General features: G+C 43.8%; 1 protein-coding gene across 5 annotated transcripts in view; it reads left to right on the plus strand.

The window, feature by feature from the left end:
* The window catches only part of Vps8 (VPS8 subunit of CORVET complex), a 211,724-nt gene that overhangs the window by 100,194 nt on the left and 92,983 nt on the right, over positions 1-18,547 (plus strand). For all 5 annotated transcript variants that reach the window (XM_085832522.1, XM_085832525.1, XM_021184755.3 and 2 more), the window contains exons 29-35: positions 733-852; positions 1,922-1,978; positions 5,656-5,738; positions 6,654-6,738; positions 7,450-7,548; positions 14,490-14,579; positions 18,265-18,311. In XM_085832522.1, coding sequence (XP_085688648.1) covers positions 733-852; positions 1,922-1,978; positions 5,656-5,738; positions 6,654-6,738; positions 7,450-7,548; positions 14,490-14,579; positions 18,265-18,311 — 581 coding nt within the window. The remainder of the gene's footprint in view (positions 1-732; positions 853-1,921; positions 1,979-5,655; positions 5,739-6,653; positions 6,739-7,449; positions 7,549-14,489; positions 14,580-18,264; positions 18,312-18,547) is intronic.

Genomic DNA, 18,547 nt, shown 5'->3' on the forward strand with positions numbered 1-18,547 from the left:
ACTTCAGAGCTTGGCTTAGAAGCTGTTTCTTTCTTGCTTTCTCACAGATTTCTTCTGTAGCAGTGAATCTATGGTGCTGTTCTGTTGTGAGTTGCTTTTTTCTTTTTTTTTAACATTGGGCTTCTGTGATGTTTTTTTGCCTTTATAACGATATGATCTGATGACACGTCTTAGGATGTTTATCTGACTCACCTTCCTTCTTAGTTCATGATTCCAAGTGTTGCTGCTCAGTCGTCTTCTCTCTTGTGGACAGGATCCTAGCCAGGGAATGGTGTCACCCATGGTGGGCAATTAATATGATCAAGATAATCCTCCACAGGCAGGCCCAGAGGTCTGTCTCCCAGGTGATTCTAGATTCTGTCAAGTTGACAATCTATGCTTACCATCACAACTCACTCCCTGAAAGGCCCCTGTCATATTACCATACATATCACGGGGACTTGGGACATAAGTCCATCTGGAAAACAAAGCTAATCCAGAGGAATGGCTCTGACTGGAAACCTGTTGTATATGGTTGTAAAAGTCCATTCACAAGCCACCAACTGCAGGGCTGTCTGCAGATTCCACAGAAAGCAGCCACGCCAGGAAGGTGATTGTCAGTGACTTCCTTCCTGGGATTTCTTCACTGTCAGGTTATTGGATTTTTAAGCCCAAAGCAGCATTCTTTTTTTCCTTATTGATAGGTGTGCATACCAGATGGAGTATTGCTAACCAGTTTCTTTTGCTCACCAGGTTATGGTGGAGAATTCAGATTTTACCCCGTCACAAGTGGGGTGTCTTTTTACATTCCTCGCTCGTCAGCTTGCAAAGCCTGACAATACCTTGTTTGTGAACAGGACCCTCTTTGATCAAGTAAGTGACTTTACAGTGAGACCTGGAGCTGCTTTCTTCTGTTCTCTGTTCATAGACTAGACAGACTGCTGGGATCTGTGTTTAAGCTTGGGATCTGAGTAGGGATGTATGTTTTAATGGGTTATGTGATTTTTGCCCAATGCCTAGCATTATGGGGGAGTGGCTATCAATATTCTATCCTAGTAGTTATTTGGTTACTCTCAGTTGCTTAGGATTTCTTGCTTATTAGTTTGCTAACTTAATCTCTTGACTGGAAAAGATGGTCAGCAGTTAAGAGCACTGATTGCTTTTCCAGAGGCCCTGAGTTCAATTCCCAGCAACCACATGGTGGCTCACAACCATCTGTAACAAGACCTGATTCCCTTGTCTAAAGACAGCTACAGTTTATTTACATATAATAAATAAAGTAAATCTTAAAAATAAAGAAAAGAATCTCTTTCTCTGATGGTAAAGACCCTTTTGGTTGCCTGGAGAAGAGGCTGCTTTGAGAACTCTTGAGTTTGCTTATAAATAACTTTCCTTCAGGCATTTCCCAGTCCCAGTCAGAGCATCCCCTACATGCCACAAGTGGTGTGAGAACTACCTTCTGTCTAGAGAAGCCAGGGGTAATAAGGTGATGTACTGAGCAATTCTCCCACCCAGCAAAACCTCATGTGCATTCACTAAGTTTTCCAGAGGTTCTGAAGTCAGCTCATTTATCCTCATTTTTTTTCAAAAAAATCCCAGAAAGGTTAAGTAACTCATCTAAAGCCAGGATTAGGGTAGTTTTTTTTTTTTTCTTCCAACAGAAATCTTATTATGTGTAGGATAGGATTTAGATTCAAATGTCCTGACTATAGCCCATGCCTACTGACCGTGGCATCAAGCAACTCAGTAGGAAGTACTCCCAGTTATGTTTCTCAACAGTGAAGAAATCTGAATAGGACACATGCTAAATATAGGCGTCTTTGAAGCCTGATGCTCATAGTAGGCTATCTGCTGGGACAGTGCTGTCCATGCAGATGTCTGTTACAAGTGAGTGGGAATGAACTGCTGGCACTGGCTAACCGTTCCCGTTACCTTTGGCCAGGTCCTCGAGTTCCTCTGTAGCCCTGACGATGACTCCCGCCACTCTGAAAGGCAGCAGGTATGGACACTAGAACACTGTGCTGAAGACTGGGGATAGAGTCTGAGTTACTTGTGCTGTTGCTCTGATAAGGTATCCTGACAAAGGTACTTTAAGGGAGAAAGCATTTATTTGAATGCACGTGGAGCCCATCGTGGCTGGGAAGTTTTTTCTGCAGGGGCATGAGGCAGCTGGTCATGTGAACTCCAGGAGGCTGAGTGTTGGCACATTCCATCTGGGGAGCATCCTACTGCATGCAGGGCTCCATTCTGGAGACTGGAATCCACCTGCCCCCCACCCTCCCACAGTTAGTACTGGGATTGGACCTGGCTGCCACTTCTGTCCCCTTGTGCCACTTTCATGAGACGTGCTTTATTTAAAAGCCTTTACATTGAAATTATGGGTACTAAGTCAACCCGCTTAACATGGATACCACTCTTTGTAAGGTATTAAGTCACAGCAATTTACAGCTGTGACTGCTGAGTTGGCTTTCCTGGTGGCAGCACACCGCTCAGACTCAGATGAAGAGCATGGACTGGCAGCAGTGACGCTGTTAGCCAATCTTCTGTGGCCCAGTGACTGCCTCAGACAAGTTAGAGACCAGGGAGAGCAGTTTGGGTTCCTGTTAAGCTAAACAGAGAACAAGTAACAGGGAGGGAACTTTTCTGTTTACTCCTGTTTGTCTGTAGCAGTGAGGACGGGTCGTGGTGTGCATGGTGTGTGCGCACTCTCTTAGTGTACAAACCTTCCTCGACAGAAGGTGAGCTAACACAGTGGCAGTGTTTTCCAGGGCTTGGATTTAGTGTGTAGACGTGGCCAGGTCTGAACATTAAATTCAGACTACCCACAGCACCTTATCCATACTAATTACAAAGGTACCCGTTCAGATGGTTCCTCTGCGCGGGTCTTAAAGTGGTGAAGACTGATGAGATAAGTTGTTCAAGGTCACAATTCAAATTAGTACTTGGTGACTTCCTTCCCTGCTGACCCAGCGCTCCTGATACTGCTTGTCACACATCAGACTTGGTTTATGCAGTGTTTCTTAGTATTTCCCAGTGGTGTGCTCATAGACAGTAATTAGTTTCCCAAATATAGTTCCTGATATGACTGTTGCCATTTATGTAAATTTATGTAAATAAATAAGGTGGAAATAAAACATGTCAGAACTCTACTCTTTTATCAGTGGAGTGACTGTTTTGCTCAGTCAGGTAAGGGGTTGTTTTTTATTATTTTCTTTTAGTTAGTATACAAGATAATGGGTTTCACCTTGACATTTTCATATGTATGTGCAATACTGTATACCCACACATGCACACCTCCTCCAACACATAGCCCTAACTATTACCCTCTCTTGTCACTCCTTATAGGTAGCAACTTTTGAATAATAACAACAATCATAAACTGTTCCCCTTTCCCATAATAATGTAATGCCTACAGACAGATGCTGTGTGTGAGCATGAACCACAGTGTGTGTGTGTTAGAGGACAAGTTTCAGGAGTCAGGTCTCTCTTCCCACCATGTGCGACCCAGGCATTGACCTCCAGCTGGCAAGATGGGGCCAAGCCCCTCTACCAACATGCTGGCCCAGACATTCACACTCCTAACTTTAACAGCCTTATTTAATATTTTCTCTACTTTCTTTGTCAGGGACTGACAAGTTATCGCTGTCAAGGAACCAAAAGTAAACATTTTAGGTTGTGTAGGCCACAAATGGGTCCTGTCTTCTTTTCTTTGCTTGATTGTTTTTACAGCCCTTCAAAAAGTAGGATTTTAAATAGCATTTCAATGATCTGTAGGGATCCTATGATGGCTTACTTAATCTTCTGATGTGTTGTCAGTAAACACAGAGCTGGAAGATGCCTAGCTGCGCACCTGTGTGCTGCCTCCACCATCCAGATGCAGCTGCAGCAGGCTTAAACAGCCCCAAGAGCAGACAGAGCAGCAAAATACGATTTAATAATAGGAAATGATGATTTTTTTAGTTTCATTATTGTTGTTTTTAATGCATATAGTAACAAATTAGTTTAATGTTTAATAATACTGAATAACTTGCTTACAAAAATCCCTGGTGATGACAGCCAGGCTGAGTTGGTAGGACTGGCTTCAACTCATTCCATTATTTTATTCCAAACTGACACACCGAGTAGGCTTCATGCCACCTTTATTGTATGTGACAGTGCATTCCAGTGCTCCAAATGGATTAAATTTGGGCCTTGAATAGAAAATTTGGATCAGTTTTGTTCAACATCAAAATAATAAACAAAATGTTCCTGCTGAAGGTCCTTTGCACTCTGACAAGGGTCCCATTGCTCTCCTGCAGCCTGAGGCCCTAGCTGCACTGTTGTCTTGCTCACAGTTTATCTTTGGCTACTGTCGTGAAAGTGATGTGAGAGTCAATATTTTTTGGCTTTTCTTGTTTTTATTTTATCTTTGTTTTTGAGACAAGGTTTTGCTCTGTTGCCCAAGCTAGCCTAGAATTTATGATCTCCTGCCTCAGCATCCTGGATTAAAATGTCCCCTTGTGGCCCAGGCTGGCCTTGAACTCACTGTGTAGCTGAGCATGACCTTGAATTCTTGATCCTTCTGAATTGGAGGACTGTAAGCAAGTGATGCCAACTCTAGTTTTATGCACTGCTGGGGATCAGACTCAGAATCTCATGACCGCTAGGCAAGTCTCCTACCAACAGCCCTGGGATTCACCATTGTAAGTCTTAAGGCCAATGGCACGAACTCCATTCCACAGTCTCCAGATGATCCACCGTCCCAAACGGAGCTGTAATCCCCTTGAGCAGCAGTTCCATGTTCTTCCACTTCCAGGCTCCCAGTCACAGCCTTTATTTCCTCTCTGTTCTGCTCTTCATGTAAATTTAGGCATTTAGTATTTGTTGTGCATCCGTTTGGCCTTGATTTCATGAGCATAGAATCTTTAAGGTTTATTCATATTGTACCATACATCCAACCTTTCTGTTTTGAAACCAAATAATGTTAATTCATGTGTGTGTGTGTGTGTGTGTGTGAGAGAGAGAGAGAGAGACCCTAATTATCTATTCATCCTTGATAGACATTTGAATTGTTTTGAATTGTTCTTACCTTTGTACGTTTTGAGAGTTGCTAATAGACACCCCCCCCCCCACACACACACACAAACCTATGTTTAATTAAAATTATTAGTGTGTAAAGCGGGGCACTGTCTGTGGAATGGATTTAAAAAACCATAAGGCATAAAAGTACCAGACCAAAACTAACTGCTTAGGGCCAGGGAGATGGCACAGTGGATAAGAGAACTGGCACTCTTGCAGAGCACCAAGCAACCATGCAGAGGGTTCCTAGCATCCATGGTGCTCACGGCCATCTGTAACTCCACTTCCAGGGCATCCAACGCCCTCTTGTGTCATCTGCAGTCTCTGGGTGTACATACTTGGAGCATGTGCATGAAGGCAAACAAGCAACTTCTTAGAAAAGCATGAGGGGCATTTAGAGGTTAGTGTGAGTGTTGGGGCTATACCTGGAAACACCGTGCTGTCCCTTTCCTATGTGAAGAGCAGAGTCATCATATGGCAGTGAGTGCAGCCCCAAATACCACCAAGTGGTAAGACACAGGAAGGAGGTTATGGGCTGCATGGCTGCATGAACTGTTAGAGAACTGGTACATAAAGCAATTCTCAAAGTGTTTTTTCTCATTTGTTTTAAATCTTCAGGTCCTTTTAGAATTGCTGCAGGCCGGAGGCATAGTTCAGTTTGAAGAGAGTCGGCTCATCCGCATGGCAGAAAAGGCAGAATTGTGAGCTGTTTTGAAGCTGTATATTAATTTTCCGTAGTTCTGTTATTCTCTAACATGAAACCTAGTTTATTTTGCATCTCTGCTATGTTAACTAAGAAAGGGCATACCAATAACAGTAACAAAAACATAAGCTTGGGAGAGTTCGGGTTTTTGTTTTTTGTTTTTTGCTTTTTGTTTTTGCTTTCACATGAACTCTGAAAATTAGCAAAATTTACAGAATTGTCTTAACCTGAAAGTGAAGAAGCAGTCTTCACCTTATTTATATATGTATCTGTTTATTTTTGGTGTTTTGAGACGGGTGTTCACTGTACAGCCCCAGGCTGTGCTAGAATGTGCTCTGTATGACTTGTGTTTGTCATATTGCTGTCTCTGCCTCCCCAGTGCTGGCCCCATGGACATACCGGGCTTCAGATATAATGTGTGTGGTGTTTGTTAGATTGTGACAGTTATGCTCAGAAGGAATGATATAACAGAAGATACAATGTGCCAACACATATTCACCTTGTTTGTTGTATCTAGTTTTCAACAAAGAAACTTAATATATAAATATTTGCAAACTACTGATACTAGCACCAGTTGTTTCTTAGTTGACACATTGTCTCTTTAAGGCTTTTGTAAAACATAGCATTCAGCAGCATCTTCAGTCAGTAGGAGAGAGGCAGGCTCTCCTCTCTGGTAGATACATATTTTTATCTGAAATGCCTGGGACCAGATTCTGGAGGGCTTGTAGTGTTTAGACATTTGCATATGCTTTACTGTGTTCCTGATGTGAGATTCCAAGTCTGAGGCACCCTTGGATTAGAATTCTTAGACTTGTATTTACCACCAGACATGGCACTATTCCCTTTTCACGAGTTTAAGTAAAGTTCGCTACCGGCCTGTTTGGCAGCTGAAGCTTGTCCTCTCCCATTCCAGCTATCAAATCTGTGAATTTATGTATGAGCGAGAACACCAGTATGACAAGATCATTGACTGCTACCTGCACGACCCGTTGAGAGAGGTCAGCTTAAAGCCTGCTTCACCCCCTTTTCCACCCCCGCTCTCTCTCTCCCAGCCACATTCACTTTTGTGGAGTTTCTGCTATAAGTAGAGTCTATATTGCTAATTAAATTGAAGTTCCTGTAGTTTGAGTGTGTAACCCAGTGATAGACACTGGTAGTAACCAAATGTAGAACTAACTGTCATGCCAGGGAAGAGGGCTGGGTGTGGCTCGGGGATGACAAGGGACTGAGTTATAGAGAGCAAGCAGAGGCTGGGGTGTAACTGACCTTTGACATCAGAGAATGAGCTCTAAGGTAGGGAGGGGTGGACATGAAAGTTCCGAAGCAGGGAGCTGAGTGGAGATCACATGGATAAATGAGAATCAGCACAGAGGGAGCATGGTTGACAAGGGCAAGAGGGATTTGAGATGGAATTGGGAATGTGGACAGACAGACAGCTATTACCCACAATAAAAGTATGCTCTACAGTTAGGACACTGAGGGTCAGCAGATTGGGATCAAGTTTAAGTGGAAAGAATTTAGAACTTCTAGGAGTCCACCTGTGCTGTGAGTTCTTCTCCTCTAGTGCCAGTTTCCATAAACTATCTCCAAATCCAAGAGGGTTTTCATCTCCTCATAGATGATGTTTATGGAGACTGATACTCATAGCAGCCGTCACTGAATTCTGATTGACTGAAGGATGAATGAATGCATTGTCTTGTGCTCCACAGGAAGAAGTCTTCAATTATATCCACAACATCTTATCTATTCCTGGTCACAGTGCTGAGGAGAAGCAGTCTGTGTGGCAGAAAGCAATGAATCATATGGAGGTACGGACTCCAAATCCTTAAAAGTAATTTTGACAATTTCATGTTTATATAATGAATTTTAGTCATTTTGTGCCTCTTTCTCCTCCCACCCCCTCCCTCTCTCACTAGAACCTTCCTCTTCCTCCTGTCATGTCTTCTTCTTGTGTGTGCCCCACTGAGTGTCCAGGTGTGGGTGAGAGGTCATTTACTGGAGCAATAACTAACTGTACCACTGAAGAAAGTAACACTTCTCCCACAACTACCATTGCTGCCCATAGTCTCTAAGGGGGACGGAGCCTCATGGGCCCCTCCTCCACCCAGCTTGAAAATGATGGGCTCAGTGTGGTACAGACAGGCACAGCTGCAGGGAGTGCATGAGTACATCCGCTGTGTCAGGTCCAGAAGATGTCTTTCTCCCCCTCCCCTGGTTCTCATATCCTCCGCCCCCTTTTCTGTGGGTTCCTGAGCCATGGAGGGGGTGGTATAGCATCCCGTGTAGGACTGAGCATGCCTGCACCACTTGTTATCAGCACTGCCGCCAGCTGGGTTTCTGCATGAACTCTACCTGCTGCAGGGAGAAGATTCACTAATGAAGGGAGGGCTCAGCACTATCTCCAGGGTTCTGCCAGAGCTGCGACTGAAGTATGGCACATTGCCTACCTCAGTGGCAGCAGGGCCCATCACACCTTTAAACCTTTACCATTTGAAAGGCTGTTCTCCAGGTTAACTTTTGCTAAGAAAGCATCAGCAGATGCTACAGGAGTTTGCCTCAACTCTTGGACTCTTCAGTAAGATACAGAGAATTCACGAAGATACAGAGAACATTAAACTGTTAAAAACAAATGCCAAGTGGGAAGGTGGTTCACACGATATAAGGCTGGTTATTTGATGTGACATCTGAATACTCATGGGCATACACACACACACACATACACCAAATACGTACACATGCAGATATCTATTTTTAAAAAGAGAAAAATGTACTCACAAAGGCTGGCGTGTTTTGCCCCTAATGTCTGGAGTCTACCATTTCCCTGCATCTTTTGCTCTGGCTAACACCATCCTCTCTCTGATTAGGTTTAGAATGCCCCTCTCTAGAGCTGCTCAGAATTGATTCAGCTAGTTTATTTCTTTTTGAAATTTGTTCAAGGCCTGATTGATCTCAACTTTCTAGAATAGTCTGTTGTCCCAAGGTAAAGAGACAGCTTATAAAGGCCAGAGCCTCTTGTCCTGCCTCCACAGACCAAGCGTAAAGTGAGAGTCTTAGAGTCCCTCCTCCAGCTCCCTGACCCCTGCTCTCACAGCAGTGACATCATTGCACTGTTTATGCACTGAGGATGAAAATATTGTTATATTTAGAAAGGCCATGAGTCTGATCGGCACCTTAGGGGAATCATCTGTTGGAAGACTGGTTCTCGGTCCTGGGGATGTGTGGTCTCAGAGATGGTCACACTGTCATATGTGGGGCTGAGAACATGGTGTATGTTATTGAATGAAACCAGCTTCCTGCTAGCAGTACCAGTGTGTCTCAGGGAAAGAAAAAACCCTTTTCTTTTTCCTCACTCTCCTTGAGTCTCCATAGTACCTCTCAGGCTCCTTCTTTTGACTTCATCTGCATCACGCAGTGTACCTGCATTCCAGAAATCCAAATGAGGTCATGTCTATTTGCTGCGTGTGGAATGTGCTGACTGCGTCCGTGAGCAGAGGGCTCCCGTGGGAACCGGGCAGCAGGAAGCATCCTGCCGTGCAGTCGCTCCTCCTGGCTGTGTCTCCTCACATCTGTACTTCTTTTCACCTTAGGCTTTAAAGCCATGCACGTAAACTTTTGGCGTTTTTCAGTGCTGGAGAGATGGCTCCCTGGCTAAGAGCACTGCAGCTCTTCAAGAGGACACCAGTTTGGTTCCCAGCACTGTTGGGCTGCTCACAGCTGTGTAATTACAGCTCCAGAAGAGTAAACCTTTGCGGTCACATGCACACACATGGCATCCACTCACGCAGACACATAAATAAGAATAACTCTTTAAAAATATATGGAAGTTTTGGCGAATATAAATGTAATATAAATACAACAAGAATATTACAGTGAGATTATGCACAGTATAAACTTAGATCCTTGGGGAGTCGTCTGAACCTTTATTATTATTTTTTTGACAATCTAATGCAGGATGTTATTAATGCCATTAGCACATGCCTCTTAATACTGTAACATGTATCATATGGAAATTTACAATAGTTTCAGAGATCCATGGACCCCTAAGAAGATTCTTAGAATGGATCTCTGTTGAATTCATGGAGCCCTGTGTATCCTAGAGAAGAGACTGTCAGGGATCATGCACCTGCAGTACTTGGAGGGCTGAGAAAGCCCAGGTAGCTGGACCCTGCTCCTGACCTCGCCAACCATGCAGCAGTCACTGCTGTGCCATTTGGTCTCTCTGGGGCTTTGCTTTGTTTTTTATTTTCCTATAGTTTGCTGTGGTAGTGAGTTCTTGTCTTAGTCCCTTGTGATCGATCAGACAGAATACAAGAAATAGAAATTGATGGATTCTGTTTTTTAACCTACTATGCTAATCTGGGTCTTTTCCTTGGAGAATTGAGGCCATTAACACTTAGTAATTATTGAAAGGTATGCATTAATTCTTTTCCTTTTGTGGTTTTTGTAATGCTTGGGGCTCTTCTACTTGCTTTGCTTGCCTGTGGTTCTAGTGCAGCTGATTCTTCCAATGGCTTCGGTGCTGTTTCCTTTTCTCTTCGGTGTGAAGGGTGCCTTCAGGTATCTCCCGTAGAGTGACCCTGGTGCTCATGGTTTCCTTTTCTCTTCAGTGTGAAGGGTGCCTTCAGGTATCTCCCGTAGAGTGACCCTAGTGCTCATGAGTTTGCTTTATGTCTATCATGGAAACTATTTCTGTGTCCTTGGTTCTAGTTAGGTCTCTGTTGCTGTGATAGAACACTGAACAAAGACAACTTGGGCAAGAAAAGGGTTCATCTGATTTGTAGGCTGTAATACCTCACTGGGAAGCTAAGGCAGAAGCTTGCAGCAAGAACCAAGACAGAGCCCAGGGGGAAGCACTGCTTACTGACCGTCCTCCCCAGGGATGACACCAGTCACGGTGTATTGGGCCGTCCTGTATCAATTAGCAATTAAGAAATTGCCTCATAGACATACTCAAGGAATAATCTGACAGGTAGTTCTTGGTTGAGTTCCCCACTTCCTAAGCATCTCAAGTTGACAGCCAAGATGAGCTGTCATGAGCTCACGCAAGCCTTGTCAGCGGGGCATATAAATGCATCATGGTTAAACAACAACTTTCCTTTTTTGGCTTATACTCAAGATCTCATGTTAATATTAACACCACAGGATAAAACACAATCCCAGCAGTGTGAAAGTCCAAAATGTCACTAAAAGATCCCAGTCCCTCTGCAGCCTCACGATTCAGGCCTCCATCACCCACACTGCTTTCAGCATCCTTGTCTCCCAGCTCCCTCAGAGCAGCTCATGCAGTGGAGCCCTTAATGGCTTTTCCAGCCCAGAGTTCCAAAATCATTTGCCTTCCACTCACAAAGCAATGCAGCAGTTTGTTAATGCAGCAATCCACACTCTAGCACCAGCTTCTGCTCTAGTTACTTCTGACACTGAGCTCAGGAAGGCGCTGATTAGAAGCTGCTTAGGAGAAGGAGAGACTTACCTGACTTACACCATTAAAGGGGCAAGGCAGGAATGGAACCAGATACTGCATAGGGACAGGCTTACCAGCTTGCTGCCACTGGCCTGCAGCCCAGGCACACCTCCAATGGGTGGCACCTTCCACAGTGGGCTGGACCCTCCTATATCAATCAGCAATTAAGAAAATGGCCCCTTAAACATGTCCTTGGGACAAGCTGATGAAGACAGTTCTTCAACTGCGGTTTCCTCTTCTTCCCAGGCATGTCAGGTTGACAATTAAGATCAGCCTTCAGTTTTAAGGGAAAGCTGTTCTGGAAATAGTAATGTAGGCTGGCAGTTATTGCTTCAGAACACGGAACACATCATTCACTGTCCTCTTGGATTTTAGTGTTTCTGCAGCATTGGGATGGCTTTGCCTTTATGTATGACTTTGTACTCACCTCCTGATTTTCCAGTATTTTTTTGTACAGAACATTACAGTATAATTTGGTGAAGTCCTCTGGTCTTACCTGTTTAGCATTCTGAATGTTTTCTGTATGTGGATGGCTATCTTTGTCCCTGGATTTCAGAAAATTCTACTATGATTAAATATATTATTTAGAGATTTATTTTATGTACATGAACATTTTGCTTGCATGCATATAAGTGTTCCGCGTGCATGCCTAGTTTTCACAGAGGTCAGAAGAAGGCATTAGGTACCCTGGAACCGGAGTTACATGTGGTTACTGGGAGCTCAGTGCAGTTTTCTTCAAGAGCAATGGACTGCTGAGCCATCTCTCTAGCGCCCCCTGCTATAACTATTGAACACAACCTCTCTCTCTCTCTCTCTCTCTCTCTCTCTCTCTCTCTCTCTCTGTGTGTGTGTGTGTGTGTTTGTGCTGTGCTCTCTCTCTCTCTCTCTCTCTCTGTGTGTGTGTGTGTGTGTGTGCCGTGCACTCACAGTTATATAGTCCAGAGGTCCATCTGGGTGTGTTTTTCTCAGTCTCCCACCCACCACCTTGCTTTTTTGAGACAGAATTTCTCATTGTACCTTGTCTTAGTTACTGCTGTGAACAGACACCACAACCAAGGTAACTCTTATAAGGACAACATTTAATTGGGGCTGGCTTACAGCTTCAGCGATTCAGTCCATTATCATCAAGGTAGTTATGGTGCAAGAGGAGCTGAGAGTTCTACATCTTCATCTGAAGGCCACTAGGAGAAGACTGGCTTCCACAAGCTCACTCTCACAATGATACAGTGACTTCCTCCAACAAGGCCACACCTCTAAATAGTGCCACTCCCTGGACCAAGCCTATTCAAACCACCACACACCTAAAGCTTGCCAGTTGGCTAGACTGCAATATAAGAGCCTCCCAGGATCTGTCTGTATTTGTGTCAGCCCATGCTCTGGGGTTGGAGAAGTTGCTGTACCTGGCTTTTATGTGGGTGCTAGGCACCCATGATCAGGTTCTCACACTTCAGTGGATACCAACTGCTTGCTTCCTTTGTCTTTGTCTTTACATTTATGCTGTGGTCTGCAGGTTTTTAATGGTGTCCTGTAGCTCTATCATGCTCTATTCCCACTTTGTTACTTTATTTGTGTTGCTGTCTGAATGTTTTAAATCATCCCCATCTTCAGGCCCTGAGATGGTCTTCTTACTTGATCCTTTTGTGAGGCTTTCTACTGAGTTTTTAATTTGGTTTGTTGAGCTTTTTGTTTGTAAAGTTTTTATTTGATTTCAGTATTCATTACCATTGGATTCCTCATTCATGTCCTGTACCATCTTCTTTGTTTCATTCCCCTCTTTATTTGTATTGCTTTTTAAAAAATTCACTCAAGAATTTGTGTTGTTGGATTTCATTGACTGTTCTTAGGGTCACTCTTTTGAATTCTTTGTTATTGTATCTCACGCAGTCTCACTGGAATGCACTGCTGTGGGGTTGGTATACTGTGCTTTCTGCTCCAGACTTGGTCTTTGCTTTTATCTATGTTTTAGCTATGTTTGGGCAGGGTGTTCCCACAGAGAAAGGCAGAAACTGAAAGGCTCAGTTCTAGTTGCTTCCTACTTCTGTAGTAAACAACACAACCAAAGCAGCTGGAGAGGAAAGGCCTTATTTACTCTCGCACATAATTCACCACTAAGGGAATGCAGGGCAGGAGTTGAAGGCAGGAATGTGGAAATAGAAAGTGAACAGAAACCATGGAGGAATGCTGGTTAGTGGCTGCTGGGCTTTGGTTTATGCTCAGCTTGCTTGTTTCCTTCTTTCCTTCCTTCCTTCCTTCTTTCCTTCCTTCCTTCCTTCCTTCCTTCCTTCCTTCCTTCCGTCCGTCCGTCCGTCCGTCCGTCCTTTTTCTGAGATTTTATTTGTACCTATTTTTTGTGTATGTGCAGTGTCTGAGGAGGCCAGAAGAGGGCATCAGGTCCTTTAGGACTGGATTTTCAGATGGCTGGGAGCTGTCATGTGGGTGCTTGGAATTAAAAGCAAGTCTCCTGGAAGAGCAGCCATCTCTTTAACTGCTGAGCCATCTCTTTAGCTCCTTAGCTAGCTTTCTTATACAGCCCAGGCCCTCCAGTCTAGATACCATGCCACCCACGATGGACTGGAGTCTCTCACATCAGGCATCGATTTTAAAAATGCCCCCCAGTCAAGCCTGCAGATTATTAGTCTGATCTAGGCAGTTCCTCAGTTGAGTGTCCCTCTTTCCTGGTGTCTCCAGTTTTGGTCAAACTGATAATAAAAACCAAGCAGTGCAGGCAGAAGTGTTGAGTGATCCCAAAAAGGAGAGCTTCAATAAGAAGAGTAGCCAGGAGCAGGAAGCTCAAGGAGACTCATGTGGGAATCTTAGCTTTGACCAATGTGGATCCTATTAAAAATGGGCAATTATCAGTGGGTAAGACGTTAGTGTCGTCAAGACTTAGCTTGATTTCCACAAATACTTCACCCTGCAACAGAGGTGAAGCTAGGATTTTAGCTAAAGAAATCAAAACAGGACTCTCTCATTTCTTGAAGCTCAAGCATGAAACTCTTTGACAGGGAACTTGGGGGCATTTACTCCCTTGTTATCCATAGCTCTCATGTCCAGAATCCAGAATCCCATAAAGCTTATTCTGTCTAGAAATTCTAGAGAGGTTAAAAAACACCCTTAATTCTGATTTGTAGTATTGGACCATTCTAACTTTGCTAATTGTTAATCTAAAGCCTAAAGCAGGGACTCTTGAAGTACACTGTGGAGGCTCATGACAGTACCAAGCCTCATGTCTACGGATAGCCCATTAAGTGCAGCACGTGAAACGGCTGTCTTTTCTGCTGACTACAGGAACTTGTGTCCCTGAAGCCCTGCAAAGCCGCAGAGCTGGTGGCTACTCACTTTTCTGAGCAGATCGAAGTGGTCATTGCACAGCTTCAGGTAAGGGCTGTGAACACGTAATGGGAGGGCACCAGGATCTGAGGACTTCTGGTTACATGTATCGCCTACATTCAGAGTTCCAATTAAATGTCGTGTGGTGGTGGTGGTGGTGAGTGTGTGTGGGTGTGTGTATGTTAGATGTGTGTGCACACTGCCTATGTGGTTTATGTACTGTGTTTGTGTGGTATGTTTATGTTGTGTGCATTCTGTGCCTGTGTTGTGAGGGGATGTGGATGGGAGGAGCTGTGCATTAATCTCTGAGTACTGAGATGTGGGAGTGGATTGTTGGATAACAAATCCTGATATTAAGGGAACGGCTCTGAGACTCTAACCTACACTGCTTTAGAAACCATAAGCCATAGAAGAGCCTCCTGTTTTCTTTGGCTATAAGATCCACAACCCTATTCTGCTGACAGCTTATCTTACTTAAACAGACCTTTGTCCCCTTCAAATTGAGTCCATGGTCATGTTTTAGATTTTCCCAAGGAACAGCTTCTCTAGCTGTGGCTGTGTGCATGGTGAATGCTGAGAAGCTCTGGAAGAAGTGTGGTGTGAGGGCCTACTGTTCCTCATAGTTTATCACCACAGTACCGGTGGCCAGAGGAGAGAGCTAGGCAGCTGGACAACACGAGGGGTGTGAAGTACACCCCACAGCCCTCGAGTCCAACAGCAGAGGTAGGGATGAGGATTCACTCATTTAGGCCCTTGTGGCTCCACTCTGTACCAGAACACTTAGGGTTAGGCTCCATGGAGCACACTTAGGGCACTGCAGTATAATGCTACCGAGCTGAACTACCCTTACGTAAAAGGGACCATGGGGACGAGAGAAGAGTGATGGCGAGAGAACAGTTCCCAGAGCTGCCAGAGCCACGACGGGTGTCATATTTGCAGGCAGAACTGGGAAAGGCTTTCCAGAAGGAGAGGCACTGGTATGGAAAGACGTAGAGACTCCGGGTTCAGAGTGTGGGCAGGTCTGTGGGAGACAAGAGATAGTTGATGCGGTGGAGGGAGGAGGCAGCATTGGTGCAGTGACAAGCAGTTTTAAAAGGGTGCATTAAGATATAGAGCCCACCGTATCCAGGGATCCATCCCATAATCAGCTTCTAAACGCTGACACCATTGCATACACTAGCAAGATTTTGCTGAAAGGACCCAAATATAGCTGTCTCTTGTGAGACGATGCTGGGGCCTAGCAAACACAGGAGTGGATGTTCACAGTCAGCTATTGGATGTATCACAGGGCTCCCAATGGAGAAGCTAGAGAAAGTACCCAAGGAGCTAAAGGGATCTGCAACCCTATTGTTGGAACAACATGATGTACTAACCAGAACCCCGGAGCTCTTGTCTCTAGCTGCATATGTATCGAAAGATGGCCTAGTCGGCCATCAATGGAAAGAGAGGCCCATTGGACTTGCAAACTTTACATGCCCCAATATAGGGGAATGCCAGGGCCAAAAGAATGGGAATGGGTGGGTAGGGAAGTGGGGGGCGCTATGGGGGACTTTTGGGATAGCATTGGAAATGTAATTGAGGAAAATATGTAATAAAAATATTAAAAATCAAAAAAATAAATAAATAAATACTACTGAAATTGGAACAAAAAAAATATATATAGAGAGCCCAGAAAATATACATGGGGCTTGAGCTGATTTTATTACATCTATATTTCTCTGTGTTTGAGAATTACCAGTGTTTTAAGCAAAGGATGTTAACACTAGATCTCTTTTATGGAAAACTTTGGCAAAGAACACAAATGGAGCCATAACCACTTGAAAGGCAGAAGGGCAAAAAAGGTGGTAACCAGGACAAAGCCAGCAGCAGTGGCCGATATGGGCTCCAAATGATTCTGCGTACCTAGAGAGAAACTCAGTAAGGTGGGAAAATTTTAAGTGGTTCCTAGGTTATCCAATATTAGATCTACTAACTAGCTCAGAGAATTAGTAGGTGAATTGAATTTATGGCCATCCATTAATTCATTCAGTGTTTATGCTGTGGGACCAGAAACATCAAATGCAGAGGATAACATACAAAAACAGAAATGGAAGCGAGGAAAACTTGGGTGTGATCTCTGCTCAGAAGGACAAAGACAGACCAGGCAAATGGCAGTTGCAGAAGAATTGGGTTAAAATGATGATGGATTCCATGGAGGATCCGTGGCCAGGCTCTGGGAATAGTAACTGGGCCAGAATGATGCTGGGGCCTGGGGAAGGGCACATGGCCGAATGCTTCTGCTCACACCACCTCAAACCCAGGACCCCTCTTCTCTTTAGAAATCGCTTCTACTAAACCTCCCTTGTTCTGGTGCTTCTGGGATTATCTTTAAAAGTGTAAGATTAACAATGAACAACTATTTCTACCTCCTCCTGTAGTAAGAGTCAGAGAAGCCTGTTGAAGGAGTATCATTGAATGGTCAAATAAGTAAAATCTGGGCATAATGGAGTTTTTTTTAAGTGACTGATTGGTTTGTTTGAGTTCTACACAGTTCTTTCAAAGACATTGTATGTCTGCTAGGCTTCAGTGGTTGTATAAACCCCACACTGATCTTACGGACTTCCTTTACTTTTAATGCAATTTGCTCCTGAATAATAGTTCCCAGGGCTCTTGGAAGGAAACTCAAGTCATAACCAGGAGGAAAGGCATGCAAAACAAAAGGAAGCAGCATAGAGAAGACAGGATATGAAGGCTGATAGTAACTAATGACTATACATGGGCCAGTCTTTAAAAAAACCAGCATGTATTTCTGTACTTTCATATGTGTTTGTATATACACACACACACGACTAAGTGTGTGCGCGTGTGTGTGTGTGTGTGTGTGTGTGTGTGTGTGTGTGTGTTCCTGTCCCTTTTCAGTGTGAGATCAAACCTTAGGTCTTGTGCATGCTACACAAGGATTCCATCTCTGTGCTATATCCCTAGCCATAAATAGATTTAAAAATCATATTCAAAACTATACTATTCTTTTCACATGGACTGTCCCCTGCTTGATACAGAAGAAATTTGAATACATAGAAAAAAATGCTCATTTTTGCCTAGGCTTCTTAAGAACCTAGCAACTATATTTATGAGCTATAAGAAACTTTATCTCATTTAATTGTCACTACTTTTGACAAATGCAGAAAAGATACAGCTGGGGTTCAGTGGAGTGGGTGGAGTTGTTTTGTTTCCACATAAGGCAACTGAACACTAAGGATTACATGGTCATATTGCTAATGAATGCTGGGAATAGAATCCAGACTTTGTGCTGACGGCTAACCCTTTGCAGTTGTGGTTGATGCTGTTGCAGAGATAAAGAGTGGAGTTTTTGGAGGTAGTTGTTAATTTGAACCTTAAGTAAGCCTCAACTCTCCCCAGTATTAACTGTCTCACAGCAGGCCCTTGTGAGAGGATGAGGACAGTTGAGTCAGCCTGAGACTCCCTCTGCAGCCCAGGTCCCTGTCAACAACACGGATCTAAGCATTGGCCACTTGAGTAACACTTGTGCTGGGGCCAACTTTCTTGGGAAGGGTCTGAAGTAACAGGGTGTGTGAAGGGTGTTGGAACTGTTGAGTTTGCAGCACTGAGGTGTGTACAGAGGCCCCATGGAAACACGAGCACCTGCTTTGAAGGGCCAGACTAGACTAGTTCTTTAGCATTGCACAATCTTGGAAATTTGATATTTAATTGTGCTTTTTATTTTTCTATTCAGAACCAGCTTTTGCTTTTCAAATTTTTGAGGAGTCTTCTTGATCCAAGGTATGTTAATAAACTTTGGCTTTCATAATACACTCATGGAAGGATGGAAAGAAACTAGAGTTAAGATACTGGCCTTTGGTATCCAAATGGTAGATTAGCTCTTTTTATTTTTAATGGAAGAAGGAGTGATTATTAAACAATAAATCATCCATGTACTGAAAGAAGGTGTGAGGTAGAACTTTTCTTTCTGTTCAGACATAAGCATATCTGAGATAAATTCCCACGGGTGTAAATAA

Source organism: Mus caroli, unplaced genomic scaffold (assembly GCF_978045245.1).
Source record: "Mus caroli unplaced genomic scaffold, Mus_caroli_1 scaffold_17, whole genome shotgun sequence".
Taxonomy (NCBI): Eukaryota; Metazoa; Chordata; class Mammalia; order Rodentia; family Muridae; genus Mus; species Mus caroli.